Genomic DNA, 16,536 nt, shown 5'->3' on the forward strand with positions numbered 1-16,536 from the left:
GTTACATACATCTAAAACTACGGCACGTCTAGAACTGCAGGTCTAAAACTGCGGTTGGCTCTCCGGGTGTGCAATTGGATGATGTAGCCGGTTTTGCATGGGTTTTTTATTCTCCACTGCCACCTATCGTTTCGGAGAACACTGCAGCGACGCTCGCGCCTACACCGCTCGCGCAGGGTCGCGCGAGGTGGGCGGAGTCGCGCTACGGTCGCTCGCGAAAGTGGTGGAACAAACGTCCAGTGATCCAGATAAGAAAAGTCCAGTGATCCAGATAAGAAACGCAAAATGAAGATACAAATTCTAAGCAAAATAAAAACTAAATTCTTTCTGAAGCCTCAGAAGGATCCTGCTGATGGCATCCCTGACACTCAATCAGGTACAGCCTACTAAAATTTTAAAAATCTTCCTCTATTCATCTCGAAGCCCAGACATTGTGGGTCTGTGCCAAAACCTGTTGAGGTGTTTAAGTAAGCAGCATACTAACCGACATTTAGCGGTTAGCATTTATGCCTCAAGGTGTGAATAGCCAGCTAACAAACGTCTTGGGGCAACAAGCAGCGATAAATAAAAGCGTGATAATATGTCAAGAGCAGAGAAAAAATGTCGTGCTGACACGCCGAGGGCGTCAACAAGGTGTGATGAAAGTGTCTGCGTTGTGGGGTTAATCATGTGTTAGGGTCTGAGGAACCATTCTATGCTGACTTAAAATTCGTTCAGTTTAAGGTATCACAGTAGGCAGCATATTTAATGTATCTTAACAATTGGGACAGCCTACTGAGTGTACACACTATGATGTAAAAGACAAGGTTTTTGGACAGACCCAATATCTACATAATTAAAGTGATGTGTATTTTCAGAGATCCCGGTGGTACTGGATTTCACCCAGAATCTACAACATCATTTGGCAGAAGCTGACAGGCAACTTTTAGAACAAGAGGTAAACCTCTTCATCTCAGAATCAGACGAGCCATGTGCATACTCCGAGAATGATGAGGACAAGTTGCACACGAACTATGAGAGCCTTATGCTGCAACTGTGGTTAGCCATCGAGGACTCCTTCAACAAGGAGAACCAGGAGACATTGAGGAGTGCTATGACTGCCATTCTTCAAGAGGAGCAGCGAGACAGACACTGGATGGAGTTGGATGAAGAGCAACGTCCACGTTGGAGGCCCTTGAGGTGTTGACAGATCCATGACACACTGCTCAAGAAGGTGGTGGAACTACGGCTGCGACAGGCAGGAGAAGACGAGAGCGGGGCTAATGACCTGTCCACTTCCCTCACCACAAAGGTCTGCCGGATGGGCAAGCAAATTCAGAGAGACCTGCTGATAGTGGTTAAAGACATACAGGGATGCTACAGCCCAGAATTTAGCATGTGCAACATGTATGCTGAGCTCTACCATCAAGCTTTCTCCACCAAACTCATGGAATTGACTCGTTCCAACATCAACTTGGAAGAATGTGCCTACATCTTAAGTTGGATTAATACATATTATTTAGGGTAGGTGAAAACTGATTGTGTTTTATCATCAATGTAACCCTTCATTATGTTCAATGAGATGTACTCTACCAGAGGTCAACGCAATTTTGTGTGTTTGAACATTGCCTTTCAGCAATGTGATGCAACAGAAAGAGCTGGAATCACACATAAACAGTGAATCACTGGGAGCTTTGTTACCAGAAGAAACTGTAGAAACTATAAATGGTAGAAACCAGAAGAAACTATGGTGATTTTATAATCTTGTTTATAGGCTGAGCTGAAGAAATGGCTATCCAACGCTCTAAAAAAAGAGGAAAAATTTTGGCAGGATAACCAAACATCTGAGCTCATTGACGGATACTTCATTTCCAATCTCGGCTTGGATGTTATACATGTATGAATAAACAGTGTTGACTCAATACATATGATCTACAAGGGACACAGCGTGTTTGACACAATATAATTTAGTTGATTTTTGTATAGCTCTAATTCACACCCTCAGTCCTCATGCATCACATTTACCCTTGACCCTCTCACCTTACAGCTTGTTAATGAAACCATGAAAATATCCCGGACTACTTTGGGTAATGAAGATAAATGTCAGAGGATTCTGTATCAGCTGGATACCTTCCTAGTGAGGTAAAGTGCAGTACTAATGCTTTGTTTCATATGTGTTAAGACCATCACTGGACTGGGCTGTTTCACCTCTATACACAGATCTGTTTCACCTTCACTTTACTGGAACTCAACTTTCAAAATATTTGTTCTATATGCAAAATAAATGTCTGTATAAACATATTTTCTCTTTGCAGCTACAAGAAATGCATAGATGAACTCATCAAAGGGAAACACAAGCATGTCGCAGATAATGTCAAGGCAAATCTGGTCAGCATCAAACAGTTAAGGTATAAATGCTATAATCTAAATCCTATATAAATCCTAAATCAGCATATAGAAAATTTCATAGATACAAATTAATTGTTGCATTACCTACAATAAATTGAAAATAAGATTTTGATTTTAACTTAGTAGCAGTGAAACACACATTTTATTAACACACGGTGGAGTCCAGCGCGGATAGCGCACAGCACTCTGACATTAAACACAAATGGCACGAGCTTCAGACAAAGACGAGCACGGGACATTGCGCGAAAGCACATTAAATAGACGAACTACACAATCCCCAGTGATCACGAGACGAGCCACAGGTGCCAAAACTTTCCCACTGAGGTTCTTCTCCATGGAGCAGCATCTCAACACTTTGCTAAACAATGTTGCTGTGTGTGGTGCAAGAAAATGAACTTTTGAAAATAAAACAGTACTTTATGTCCACAGGGAGTATATAGAGGTGACACAGAGTCTTACAGCAGACTACAGAGCAGCTTTGCTGTCCACTGCAGAAGACCTGAGAGACTCCTGCCACAAATGCCTTCTCAATCCGATACACAGTGGACTTAAGGTAACCATCCAACCAACGTTGAACATTTCACGTTATATAATGTAACATTGTAGGAAGCCAGTCAAATTACTTTTGAATGTTTTAGCACAGCCAATAAAACCTGAGGTTTGTTTTCACAACACATGCGAGGCTTTTCTTGATTTCTTTCTGGCCAAGGTTGATAATATTAGAGCTAATATATCAACGTCGGTGTTCAGTCCTGCTGTTTATAAGCTGGGTATTCCAACATTTGAGAAATTTGACCCAATCTCCTTGTCTCAGTTAGCTGACATTGTTTCTCAAATGAAGTGTTCTAACTCTGCTGATGATGTTCTTCCATCTTGGTTTTTTAAGAAAATCTTTGACACAATTGGCCCTGATGTTTTGTTAATTTTAAATGCAAGTTTAGCCTCTGGCACAATTCCCGAGTGTTTTAAACATGCAGTTGTACAGCCTCTCTTAAAGAAGCATAATCTGGATATAGGGGATCTGAGTAACTACCGGCCTATATCAAAGCTATCTTTTCTGTCTAAGATCTTAGAAAGAGCTGTTTTAACTCAACTAACCTGTTTCATTGACAGCAACAAAATTTATGAGACTTTTCAATCAGGTTTTAGGGCATTTCACAGCAGAGTCTGCTCTTTTAAAAGTTACCAACGACCTCTTATATAATGCTGATTCTGGAGGTTCTTCAGTCTTGGTTCTGCTGGACTTGAGCGCTGCATTTGATACTGTCAACCATGATTTACTCATTGAACGCCTGGAATACTGTGTTGGAATCAAGAGTGTGGCTCTTAGTTGGTTTACCTCTTATATTAAAAACAGGACCTTTTCAGTGAGCATTGGCAAATACTTTTCTACCTCTACCATGGTGACTTCTGGGGTTCCACAAGGATCAATTTTAGGCCCTGTTTTCATTATATATGCTTCCCCTTGGTCAAATAATTCGTAAGCATGGAATCTCATTTCATTGTTATGCGAATGATTTACAACTGTACTTACCTTTGAAACCTGGGAATCATCACCCCCTAGATAGACTCAATGAGTGCATCATGGATATAAAAAACTGGATGACTCAAAGCTTTCTTCAATTGAATGACAGTAAAACAGAGGTTATTCTGTTTGGGCCTCCTTCAATAACTAACCATCTAAAGGAAAATCTAGGCCCTTTAAAACCCTATCTGAAAACTCAGGTTAAAAACCTTGGGGTCATCTTTGATTCAGAATTCAAATTTGAGAAGCAAATTAATGCAATAGTCAAGGGCTGCTTTTTCCAGCTAAGAACAATCTCCAAATTAAAGTCGTTCCTTAGTACTTCAGATCTTGAAATGGTCATTCATGCTTTTACTACATCTAGATTGGATTACTGCAATGCACTGTATTTTGGTATTAATGGAGCTACTCTGTCACGCTTACAGTTGGTTCAGAATAGTGCAGCCAGATTATTAACTGGTACCAAAAAAGAGAACACATCACCCCAATTTTGGCATCCCTGCATTGGCTCCCAGTGCATTACAGAATCCAGTTCAAAATAGCATTGATGGTTTTTAAAGCCTTAAATGGACTTGCACCAGCATATATTGTGGACATGCTCTGTATGTATGTGCCCCCAAGAGCTTTAAGGTCTTCGACCCAATCATTTCTAACAGTTCCAAGATCTCGTCTTAAACAAAAAGGGGATCGTGCTTTCACTGTTGCTGCACCAAGGCTTTGGAATGGACTTCCAACTGATGTCAGAAATGCACCGTCTGTGACGAGTTTTAAATCCAAACTTAAAACACACTTTTATTCTTTAGCATTTGGCAGCTGACAAACTGTGGATTAAGGATTGTGTAAATGTTAATGTTTGTTCTGTGTTTGCGGTGGGTGATTAGGGGTGGGAATGTTTTTTTTCTATTGTGCAGCACTTTGTTTTAAACGTGCTATATAAATAAAATTTCTTACTTACTTTACATCTTCCTGTTCCTTTGCCCAAATCACAGCTGTTTGATTAGTCACATGATGAAGGAAACTAAGTATTAAACAGCAGTTTACATTATGGCAGTCAGAGTTGTTTCTTAGCAACTAGTGGCCAGAGGAATTATGCAGCAGAAGTAGATTCCATGACAACAAGCTGCTGAAGCAGGAAGAACAGAGGACTTTCTGAAGGGAACATCTCCTGCATCAATTATACATGTTCATGTTGTAATGTGGTGGCTTGCCAGAGGTGGGAAGCAAACCCAATTCACTGAGGTTAAACCTCATCAAACTATTCCTCCTTTGTGTAGGTCATTTCGGTTGTCATCGTACAGCAATTTGTAATTCGTAGCAAGATTCCGCTGAAAGTCAAGTTCAGTGAAGCACAGTCCGTATGCGCGACCCCGTCTATACTGGTGGGCGTGTCCTAACGAATGTCGGGGCGGAGATACGGTCTCTGGCGGAGATACTGTCCTGCCTACCGGTTCTAATGCGCATGCTCTGGCTCCAATTTTCATCTACTGCGCAAGCGCATCCAAGATGGCAGTGTCCATGCGGTCATCTTGGTGGCTTCAAAAGTTTACAATGGGCGTCAACGGTGACGTACCGTCCATTATATATACAGTCTCTGGTCTGACCAGTTTGTGACTGGCTGCATCCACTACTTTGATCTCCTAGAGAAAAGTAAAAAAAAAACCAATGAGGGCCAAACTTAGCTTGTCTTTTTTTATTTTACTTTTGACATTTGCTAGGATAAAAATAAAATCCAGGTTTATTTTCCTCCTTGACGGCAGTTAGCAGCAGGGTGTCCATTCCCCCAGCAGATGGCAGCAGAGGATGGTTGTTGCATAATTTGGGGTTTTGGTTGGGGAGTTGCAGTGCTGCGTTCTTTTTCTGGAGGGGAAATCCCAAAGTGCAGTCGTTCCTCGCAGAGTTTCAGCTCTGTTGTGTGGGCCTCTCGCGGGACTGAAAAAAGCCCCTCACAGCTGGGACGGTCCGCACCCGCAACCATGAAGCCCTGCGTGCTGCTGGCGCTGGCCGTGCTCGCCATGCAACTTCAAAGCGGTAAGCCGTTTTCATTCTCTCTGCTTTGCTCTGCATGTCCTCCAGAAGTTGTGCTTATAAACGTGAAAGGACCTGTGGTTGTGTGGCTTGTGCAGTTTGCCAGGGGTCAAATTAGAGTTGCTGGATGTGAAACAGATGCACAGCTGATATATGAAAGAAGTTTACAAGAATTCATGCAACAATTATTTGTAACCAAATTTCATTATCATTCAGTGGTTTTTAATAAAATTCCTTTTTTCTTTTGCACAGTAGATGTGCAGTTCATTGTTTTTTTTTTTTTTTTTTAGTACACAATTTAACAATATAACTGACAACATTACAATAGTTGTAGTGTCAGCAGATTTCAGCTTTTTGGATCATTACATATAAAGGACAACAAAGCACATTTCCTGCACTGCTGTTTATTCAGCTGAGTTGGAAACACAAAATGGAGAAACTTTCCAGACGGGAGTACTGCTGCTGTGTTGTCCTGCAGTCTCGAAAGAGAGCAAAAGAAAATCAGACCCTCATTACCAGGGAAACGTCCTTCCCCTCTTCCACACCTTCATCACACTGCAGAAAACAAGAAACCCTGAAGGTGGCATATTTATTCAGCCTCTTGCCACCTGCTGAAAGTTCTCCCAGTTCTCACAAACGTTTCTGTTTTGAGATGCATGCTTGCCATGTTAGATAGATCGATAGATCGATCAATCTTTATTGATCCCTTTGGGAGGTTCTCCTCAGGGAAATTGAGTTTCCAGCAGCACATTACAGTATGAAAAAAGAGGAGAAGAGAATGGATATCCATACACAGATAACTAAATAACTAAAAAGCTACTACTTAAATAATAATAATAATAATGATAATAAATAGTAAAAAAAACAATAGAATATTCGAGCTAAAGTGTCCAGCAGAAGGGGTATTGCACATAACTTAACTATTGCACTCAGTTTAAAAAAAAATTATTGCTGAACGTTTGTCCCTCATGTCGAGCCAGGACTGAGTCAGCAGGACAGCCATAAGAAGGACACTGCTGAGAACCGCACCAGACCTGGACGAAAGAAGATCAAGGTACGCTACCCAAAGGGCAAGGAGAAAGAAGCAGGAGGAAGAACTTCAACCATCCTCACCCAAGTCCTGGACAAAGGCCGTTTCCTGCGTCTTGGTGACACTCTAGTCTTGAATCCTGGAAAGACAATGGAACTAAGATGCAAAGGGACCAAGATTGGTTGGGCATACCCCCCTTACTTGGACATCTTTAATGATTCCCGCCTCAGGTACTCCACCTCATGTAGTCCTTTTGATCAGATATACTAATCATTCAGTCTTGAAACCATACTCTCTTAATTGGCTGGTGCAGTTTAAATCCAAGAGTTTATTTATATGAGTTTATATACGTTTCTGTTTATTGTCCAAAAATGATGACGCCTTAGAGAAGATGCTAAAATGTATTTCAGTAAGATCCATGGGTTTTCTGTGTTATGTTTGTTTCAGCATTAAACAGCATGAGAAGTTTGGTCAGTTGACCCTGACATCTCCCTCTGCCGCTGACACGGGAGAATACAGCTGCTGGGTGCTGCTCTGTGATGGGGAAGAGTGTGAGAAGGATCCCGATCGCACCTCCACCACCTACATATACTTCGCAGGTACAGTGTGTCCTTCAGTTCCAGGTTAAAACACAGTCCCTGATAATACAGCGGTTGAATTTGGTTTAACTTGAGTACTAGCATTTCATTTCAGTTCACGGTTTTTCCAAGTGCAATTTTGGCTTTTAACAGTTGCTTAGCAAGAAATATGTTAATACAATATTCTTCAGCTTGGAGCACAGATAACGCAAACATCTTTGTCCCTCTGCAAAGACAAAGATGAGCTGTTTGTGCCGTCCACCATCCATTTTGAGATCGTGTACCTGAGACCCGATAAGCCCGTCACCGTGCCCTGCCGGGTCACGACCCCTAAGGCCACAGTCTCGCTGCACAGGGAGGTGCCTCCAGAGGAGATCCCCGTTGACGGGAACCTCCTCTCGTACAAGCCTACCAAAGGCTTCATCCTGCAGAACCCCAGTCCAGAGTACACAGGGGCCTTCTACTGCAAGGCCAACAGCACCAGCAAAACAACCCCTCAGATCTCCACGAAGTTCCAGTTGCTCTATGTTGAAGGTCAGAAGGATGACTGGGACTAAAACATATGATTTGTTTTCTACTGTAAAGATATGAATGAGAATTTGTAGTTAATGACATTGTACAATCCATGTTCCTGCCTCCCATATTCTAGTACCCAGTGGACCTCCTTTTACGTCTATTCATGCTTCTCAGAATCAAGTGAGTGGGGGAGACATCTTTAACGTCACCTGCACAGTTCTGGGTGAGCCCGAGGTTGATGTTAACTTCAGCTGGACCTTTCCTGGCCAGGTACGTGACAAAATGAATATGAAGAAAAGAAGAAATGGCTGTTATGAAACATTTTATTTTTTAACTAAGTGACACACATCTAATAGATCCTGAGATGTTGCATCACGGTTGTTTAGTGGAGGTAATGAGCTGGTTGTGTATTGTCGAAGGAGATATAACGCATGTCAGTTTATCAGACCGAGGCAGAGCTAATGTTTTTGCACGACCACTGAGCCCCTGTCCTCCTACGCTGCAGGACGAAAGACCCGTGAATATTCAGGACACATGGAGGCTGATAAATAGAGGAGTGGGCCACACCACTCGAATCTCCCAGAGCGTCATAACTGTGGACGACGTGGAGACTATTGACTTTGGGGATTACATATGCACAGCCAGAAACCACCACGGAGAGACATCAGTGGCCACTCAAGTGAACTCGTATGACTAGTTACCCCTAAATGGCCAAGAAGGGAACCCCTACAATGGATGTATAGCCATGCATGGTATGGCCTTAAATGGCTTTTTGAGAGCATTCTTTGTAAAGTGATAACTTGGGGGGGGGGGGGGGGGGACATTTTTAAATGGATTTCATGCTATTCTTTGTATATTACCTATGATACACCACAGAAATTGCTGCAAAACATTCATAGGACTATGCTGTTATAAGCACTACAATACAATATACATGCCTGTGTGTTGCTGGTAGTGACCACAGATCGGGCTTGGTGATGAGCTCAGAGTAGAAAGTGTTTGAAGGGTCTAATGGACTCCGCATGTGGAATGTGGCCTGCAGGCAGGCTGCGTATTTCTGTCTCACTCTTCACGTCTTGCGTTGCGTCTCCTGCAATAGCCTTAGTCAGACTTCCTGCATTTCTTCATCTGTGGCTGGTGTGTCCGTTGCGTTCGACTAGCTGCCACTGGCGTCTACGGTCAGGGCTCCTACAATTTAAAAGTACATATCAAACGAAAAAGAGGAACGAAAATGCTTCACTTTGTAATAAACAAACCAACTGCTAGTGGCATTTTTTTTGTATGACTTTATTAATTGCATATTTTAAAGAGTTTCAGCTTCACAGCAATAAATTTGATACCCACACAAAATATCTTAGCAACACGTAACTAAGGGAACTCGTCCAGGCCAGGTCGTCCTTCACATATTCCTCACAACCTTAATGTACGATTTTGAAAATGGTCAGACCTTAAAGCTGCAATAGGAGGTTGCGTAAAGTGAGGGGTGCTCTGGAGGCCACTGAAGCATGCACAGTCATTTTTATTGGTCCCATGGTCCAGTAGGGGGCGACATCACTCTCCTCAGGGCTCAACAGTGCTGTATGCGTAAGATCCTAAACCCGTATTCATGTTTAAATGCACAGTTCAGGTAATGGCAGATATTAATTTGCTAGAAGGAGTCAGCAATCGGACGAGCCAACACTCTGAAACTTGGAAATTAAAACCCATATCATCATCATCATAACTCATGAGGCAAATAAATAGAACATTAGAAACTAATCTGGCATGTCAAAATGAGAAGATTCAAATTGCCCCTGAGGGAAACATTTGAACTTCCTAAGCATTTTCTTTTTTACTGTGAACAGGACCTTATTCCTGATCACTGATTGAACACTCTCCCTTTCCTTGGTCTTGAAAAATGTTTTGTTTGTATTTACTGTGCAAAAGAAAACTTTTCAGGGACATTTACTACTTTGTTTACACTGGGAAATGTCCATGGCAGGTTGACATTAGCCACTGTTAAATAGGTGATGGTAGTCCATCTGCTAATGATAAAGCTCTTTGTTTTACGCCTCCTTTGATTCTAATGGCACACTAGTCTTCTGCATAGAATCTGAAGACGCACTAAAAAAAAAGCATTCATCCTTCCATTCAAAACACAACCATCAATGTGCATCCCCAGTTAACATAAAACAGAACACTGGCGAAGCATCCACTTGCTGAAGGTAAAGGAACGGAAGGCCAGTGACAAAAAATATTTACAAGCCCTGAGATTCTCTCTCTTCCAGAACGAGACGTGAAAGACAAAAAGGTATAAAAAGGTGGCCTCATTGGTTAAGTGCTTCTGTGCAATGTTTTCTTCAGTCTTTATAGTCGTTCAACTGTATACGAATCCACCTGAGAGAAGATTCCGTTTTCGATTAGCGTCCTCCAGGTGAGCAGATCACACAGACACGGCTAATATAGCGTTCTCTCTGTGGTAGTGTTATTTAGAAGGGCCATCCTGAAGCTGAGGGCCAGGGTTATCTGGGTGAAACTGGGAGGCTGGAGAAGACACCGGAACTGCGGGGCGAACGTAGGCTGACGGAGGCAGAGGAGGACGGGGAGATCTTTCGTGGACTGCTCAGGTCTCCGTTCTGCAGTTTCCAGAGCAGCTCCTCGTTTTCCATAGACAGGCGCTTGTTCACCTTGGTCTCCTTCTGCAGAGACTCCTGCAGGGTGGCCTGCTCCGACGAGAGCTGCCTGATGAGAAAAAATGCAAAAAAGGGCACATGAGTCACACCGAACCAATGTAACGCGATGAGGAACTGTAACCAAACCATCAGTGGTCAATTTCTGCCCACAGGACCAATGCTGACTGGATATAATTTGGGTAGCCCATAAAGATGTTCTCAGTTTAACCAGTGCTGACATGACGGTGGTCATGCTGGTATGTGTTGGTCAGTCACTGCAGGAATGCTGAGCTGAGAGTGCTCTAGCACCCAAAAACCTCCAGCCAACAGAGGTCCCGTGTGCTCAGAAAGTAGAATGAATAATTTTGACTGGTGGGACTGGTCTCAAACTGCACATCTAGATAATAAAAAGTTAATAATTCCTCCAGTGAATAGGTTATAACCATCATCCACCACTGCCCATTTTTATAATCATCTGATTTGGTACAGAGGATTAGTTTGAGTTATTCTAAACAGCCTGAAGAAGCAATGCTTGCAAGAACATGGAGAACGTGGGGGGTTACAATGCTGCCGCCCTTGTGGTAGACTGGAGTTCAGTCCTTATAGTGCACTATGCTTTAACAATAGCATTTTAAAGAGTCCTTGGTTAAGATGTCCAACCCAACAGATGACGATACCTCGATAAGGCGGCGTGTTTGTCCATTCTGGCTTTCAAGTCCTCGTTTTCTTGCTGCACCTTTTTAAGACATTCGTCAAGCTTCACGTTCTTCTCCAACTAGAGTAACGCAATTAAAATCAGTCAAGGTCATGATCTCAAGCCCTTTGCCTCACCAGTTTGACCATGACAACCACATGACATATTGTATAACACCAAACGGACGCCTTCTGTTTCAGATTTTCCTCCGCCTCCTCCGATTTCATTAATCAGTGAAATGAGAGAAGGCTGATAAAAACCGAGGGCCAGGATGACGATCTGAGCTCACCAATTTGTCCATTTGCATGAGTTTCTTGTCCTGTTGGTGGATCTGCTTGTTCTTGATATCCAGAACAACCTTCAGACTTTCCAGCTCTTGTTCCAGGTAGAGGGTGTGGGAGTCCTTCTGAAATCCGTAAAAGTTTACGCACAAGCTCATCGTTTTTGTTCTCGTCCTCAAAAAACACCCGACTCTCTGTGTCTTGCAAAAGATTCTACAGAAGGATTTACAAACTGATGCATGGTAAAACAAGCAGACATCGCCTTGTTCATTTGAGGATATACACAAAAGCATTTTTTCTGGAAAACTAGGAGGGGGGGGGGGGGGGGGGGGGGGACTTTTGAATCTTCTCTCAGAGTAGGTCCAGTAACTCTAATATATCATTATGTAGTAACAGCAAAGGACTGAATGACTGAGGTAATCCTGTTCTTCTCTATGCTGTATACAGAAGGTTTGGCAGTTCAATGGAGCTGACAATCTGAATCCCCTTGTGTGCACTTGAAGAATGCAAAGAGAGCCAAAACCCACTTAACACTGACCAGAGAGCCCTGTCTAATATTAACCTTCCCCTCCCCGAAAGTCATGCGGTGCCCTAAATGGACAGAGAGTGTTCAAACTTTGCTATCAGTGACCATTCCTATCTCCCTGATAACGGGGACAAATAGCAGCAGAGACGTTAAAGAGCTGTGGGGTGGTGGGAAGCCTACCTGATATTTCTCAGCAAACTGCCTCTTTCGTTCCTCCTCCACTTTGAGCTTCTCGTTGAGGAAGACGTTCTCTGCTGCAAGCTCCTCAATTTGATTCTGATAGAGAGACAGAATGAGTGAGTATCAAAGTCTTCAATACCTATAAAAGTAACCAATTACCACAGGGCAGGCTTACGGATAATGTTGCTTCGGCGTCTTTCAGTGTTATTTCCAGAGCTTGCATCTCCTGATCATGAGATTTTCGGATTTCTAAAAAAAAAAAATAAATAAAAATAAATAAATAAAAACCCAGAAAACAAAACTAGCCAAACATCAAATAAGCAAAGAAAATCAACATGTTTCATGGCATCAGTTGGTATTGATGTTGCATGCATACTGGTTAACAGCTTGGGTTATGAGAGAAAACCAATGCTTGGTACCTTCCAAAGATTTTTCATAGTGCTCTTTAAGGCTCTCCACCTTCTCTTCATGGCTGGCTTCCAGATCTTTCTTCATAGAATCATGACTGGCTTTCAACTCCTCCAGCTACACAGGCAAAAAAAATATAACAGTATTTGGCAAGTGTTTCAGAAACTTCACGCACACGAATGGGTACACAGGAAAAAAAACCCTTATAAGCCAAAAATATAAATCATCAACATGCTTAACTCTGAAGATAAATGGAAACTTCTGGTAACAACGATCAAGTAACAGTGAGCAACATAAGCAGAGAATTACAGGCATGTTCATGGAATGACAAAGCTGCCTGGATGAGTTTTACACTAAGTCACCAACAGGATGTCCAAGAGGATGTGTGAGAATTTGAGAATTCCCCAAACCCAAGTGCCGAGACGTCCTTCATTCCCCCTCACCTGCTGCTCCATCTGGGCCTTGCACTTGTCCGCCTCATCCTGGTAGGTCTGGTGGGCCTTCTCCCACTCGGCCAAGTAGAAGGTCTTCAGGCGTTCCTCCAGGTCAAGCAGGTCAGAGTGGTGCTGCTCCTGGACCTTCTGCAGTACGCCATCAAAGGCCGTGCGCAACTCCTCCTTCTCCTGCTCCAAGCGCTCGCACGCATGGACGGAGCTCACTGTGGAACACATTACCCACATTACCCAGAAGGCACATCAATGCCAAACCCAGATCAAGAAAAAAAGCTAGCATGGATGTCAAAACTGATTTAAAAATAAATCCCTGACCTGTAATGTACTGATAATACAACAGCACATTATTTGATTTTATACCTCAAACATTTTTTTTTAAATAAGCAATTTTTCTTTTAACACATACACATATTATATATATATATATATATATATATATATATATATATAAAGTTGGGACAGTAAAGAAGTGTTTCAGGCGACATTACACAGTAATGGCAACGGTTAGTGTTGTCGCAGTTTGCACTTCAAATTGTGCCACACGTTGTCTACATGAGACAGGTCAGGACTCCCAACAAGCCAGTCTCACATTTTCTACTGGGCAGATAAGGTCTACAGACAGGCCAGTCTACCATACAAAAGAAGCATATGTTACTCCAGAATCTCTTTGTACTTTACAGATTTATAGTACCATCACAGAAGTGCAAGTTGCTGACTCTGAGCCCATGACCTGAAGCCAGGGTCTGTCACAGTAAAGGTTTTTAGCTTAGGTTGGCACCTTTGCCTATTACGCACCAAAATTCATCTAGATTTGTCGACTCTTTATTTTATGGTGTGCATTGTAGATGTTAAAATATGGAAAGTCTCTTCCCATCTTTCTTTGAAGAATGATTTTTAATGACTCACATTATTTGGCATAAGGGTGGCCCTCGGCCATTTTATGAATGCCGCTTTTGTACCAAAACATGATTACAATCGCCTGCTGACATCAGCGGATTCAAATCACATCACTATTTAATTATTTTACCTCATTACTAGCCTCAAACTGACCCTGTCCCAACTTTTATTTTGGAATATATTACAGGTCTAAATGTCGTGAATGGATATACATTTACAAATATTTCCAAAATAAAACATTCCACAGTCAATATATTCCATATTCCCTCCTAAATATTCCATAGTCAACTGTACTATAAGAAAATGGAAGTGTTTGGGAATGACAGCAAAGCGCATATTGCGAAGAGGTTGCAGTGGTATGGGGTGGTTTTTCCAGGAGTTGGGCATGGCCACTTAGTTCCAGTGAAAGGAACTTTAAATGCTTCAGCATAGCAATACATTTTGGACAATTCCATGCTCCCAACTTTGTGGGAACAGTTTGGAGCTGGCCCCTTCCTCTTCAAACATAAACACACTCCTAAACATTGTGGACAGCCTTCCCAAAAGAGTTGAAGCTTCTCTCGCTGCAAAGGGTGGACCAACCTTATATTGAATGGATTGTCACTTAAGCTCATATTTGAGTCAAGGAAGGTGAGCGAATACTTTTGGCAATATAGTGTACACTCACTGGCAACTTTATTATTAGGTACACCTGTCCAACTGCTCATTAACGCAAATGTCGACTCAGCCAATCACATGGCAATTCAATGCATTTAGGCATGTAGACAAGGCCAAGACAATCTGCTGGAAGTTCAGTTCAAGCATAGGAATGAGGAAGAAAGGTGATTTAAGTGACTTTGAACGTGGCATGGTTCATATTCACACGGGCTGGTCTGAATATTTCAGAAACTGCTGATCATCTGGCATTTTCCATGTACAACCATCTTTAGGGTTTACAGAGAATGGTCCGAAACAGAAGAAATATCCAGTGAGCGGCAGTTCTGTGGGCAAATGCCTTGTTGATGCCAGAGGTCAGAGGAGAATGGCCAGACTGGTTTGAGCTGATAGAACGGCAACAGTAACTCAAATAACTAGTTATGACCGAGGCATGCAGAAGCTGAACGCACAACACGTCGAACCTTGATTCATTTCAGACTGAATCATCTCAGACTGGTTTCTTGAACACGACAATGAGTTCACTGTACTCGAATGGCCTCCACAGTCACCAGATCTCAATCCAATAGAGCACCTTTGGGATGTGGTGGAACGGGAGATTCACATCATGGATGTGCAGCTGACAAATCTGCAGCAACTGTGTGATACTATCATGTCAATATGGACCAGACTCTCTGAGGAATTTCCAGTACCTTGTTGAATCTGCCACAAAGGATTGGGGCAGTTCTGAAGGCAAAAGGGGGTCCATCCCGGTACTAGCAAGCTGTACCTAATAAAGTGGCCAGTGAGTGTATATGTGCAGTGAAGTAAATTTTAAATCACCGCTTTCTTTTTGGGGGTTGGTGTTGCAAATTGTTTTTTTTACTCAGTTTTCCCTAGAAAACCTACATGAACACAAACATAAATGTGCATGTTTTTAAAACTTCTTTTAAAAGGTCTAACTTACAAAAAAAATAAAATAAATCAAAGCATTGCAAGTGTTGAATAGTGCCTAGTGCACTAGTGAAAGACAAAGACAAAACCCCATTTGCTTCCTTGACGTTTTGTCCTGCCAACACTTGATGGTATGATTCCTAGAAAAGCATTCCATTCAAATACACAGTTGTCAGCACAGTTGTGGAATCTCTAGTGCCATTGCAAGCAAAGCTACAACAGCTACAACTGTTACACGGGACACGTTGAGCCATAACTGCGAAGAGAAAAAAAAAAAAACAGAGAAAGCGAGAGAGAGAGAGAGAGAGAGAGAGGGAGGGAGGGAGAGAGTGAGTTGTGACCGATGATAACATGATCTACAGATCCATGGACGAGAAAAGAACACAAGCTGCTCTCTCATGAGTCCAAGCCCAACGTTTCAGTGTCAGAGAGGGACTGGAGTTATTCTCCGTTTCTGAATGGCTTCCTGTGGCGTTGACGACAGATGCTTCTCAGGCCTCAGGGAGCAGGGACGTGCTGCCCGGGAGAGTCGTCAGGCGGCTTCGGGAGTCACGCCTGCAGCTGCCGCGCTTTGTATTCTGCAGCGTGTGCAAGGCCGGGCTGTCAATCAGCCATCTCAGACGGCGGCAGGTTAGGCTCGTGGCCTGACTGCTCGCCTTTCCGCTTTTTGGATGTCCGTTGTCCTTTAGCAGCTCGACTGTCAGCCTACAAGGGTTGTTGCCCGCAGCGACGACAGTGACACAATTGGCAAGGACAACGGGCAGCTGTGGACTTCACGATCAGAAAGCGAAGCTCATC

At 42.7% G+C, this 16,536-nt stretch overlaps 2 protein-coding genes and 1 pseudogene across 7 annotated transcripts in view; 2 read left to right on the forward strand and 1 right to left on the reverse strand.

Annotated features, from left to right (window-relative positions):
- Nucleotides 1-285: 285 nt before the first annotated feature.
- On the forward strand, nucleotides 286-5,307 carry LOC143527596 (exocyst complex component 3-like; annotated as a pseudogene). Its single transcript, XR_013134190.1, has 6 exons — nucleotides 286-376; nucleotides 858-1,503; nucleotides 1,616-1,729; nucleotides 2,295-2,387; nucleotides 2,818-2,941; nucleotides 5,188-5,307. The product of XR_013134190.1 is annotated as an exocyst complex component 3-like (transcript).
- A 449-nt stretch (nucleotides 5,308-5,756) lies between these two features.
- pdgfrl (platelet-derived growth factor receptor-like) lies at nucleotides 5,757-9,333 on the forward strand. Its single transcript, XM_077021301.1, has 6 exons — nucleotides 5,757-5,941; nucleotides 6,919-7,198; nucleotides 7,416-7,567; nucleotides 7,781-8,080; nucleotides 8,196-8,332; nucleotides 8,568-9,333. Exons 1-6 carry the CDS (start codon nucleotides 5,887-5,889, stop codon nucleotides 8,757-8,759), a joined length of 1,116 nt encoding a protein of 371 aa, XP_076877416.1. The 5' UTR covers nucleotides 5,757-5,886; the 3' UTR covers nucleotides 8,760-9,333.
- A 6-nt stretch (nucleotides 9,334-9,339) lies between these two features.
- mtus1a (microtubule associated tumor suppressor 1a) overlaps nucleotides 9,340-16,536 on the reverse strand; it is a 32,458-nt gene continuing 25,261 nt past the window's right edge. For all 5 annotated transcript variants that reach the window (XM_077021297.1, XM_077021298.1, XM_077021296.1 and 2 more), the window contains 7 exons: nucleotides 13,246-13,460; nucleotides 12,814-12,919; nucleotides 12,570-12,643; nucleotides 12,395-12,490; nucleotides 11,697-11,813; nucleotides 11,391-11,488; nucleotides 9,340-10,783 (listed from right to left, as the gene is read on the reverse strand). In XM_077021297.1, the coding sequence (XP_076877412.1) occupies nucleotides 10,564-10,783; nucleotides 11,391-11,488; nucleotides 11,697-11,813; nucleotides 12,395-12,490; nucleotides 12,570-12,643; nucleotides 12,814-12,919; nucleotides 13,246-13,460 (926 nt within the window). In that variant the 3' untranslated portion in view covers nucleotides 9,340-10,563. The remainder of the gene's footprint in view (nucleotides 10,784-11,390; nucleotides 11,489-11,696; nucleotides 11,814-12,394; nucleotides 12,491-12,569; nucleotides 12,644-12,813; nucleotides 12,920-13,245; nucleotides 13,461-16,536) is intronic.

Source organism: Brachyhypopomus gauderio, chromosome 11, assembly GCF_052324685.1.
Source record: "Brachyhypopomus gauderio isolate BG-103 chromosome 11, BGAUD_0.2, whole genome shotgun sequence".
NCBI lineage: Eukaryota > Metazoa > Chordata > Actinopteri > Gymnotiformes > Hypopomidae > Brachyhypopomus > Brachyhypopomus gauderio.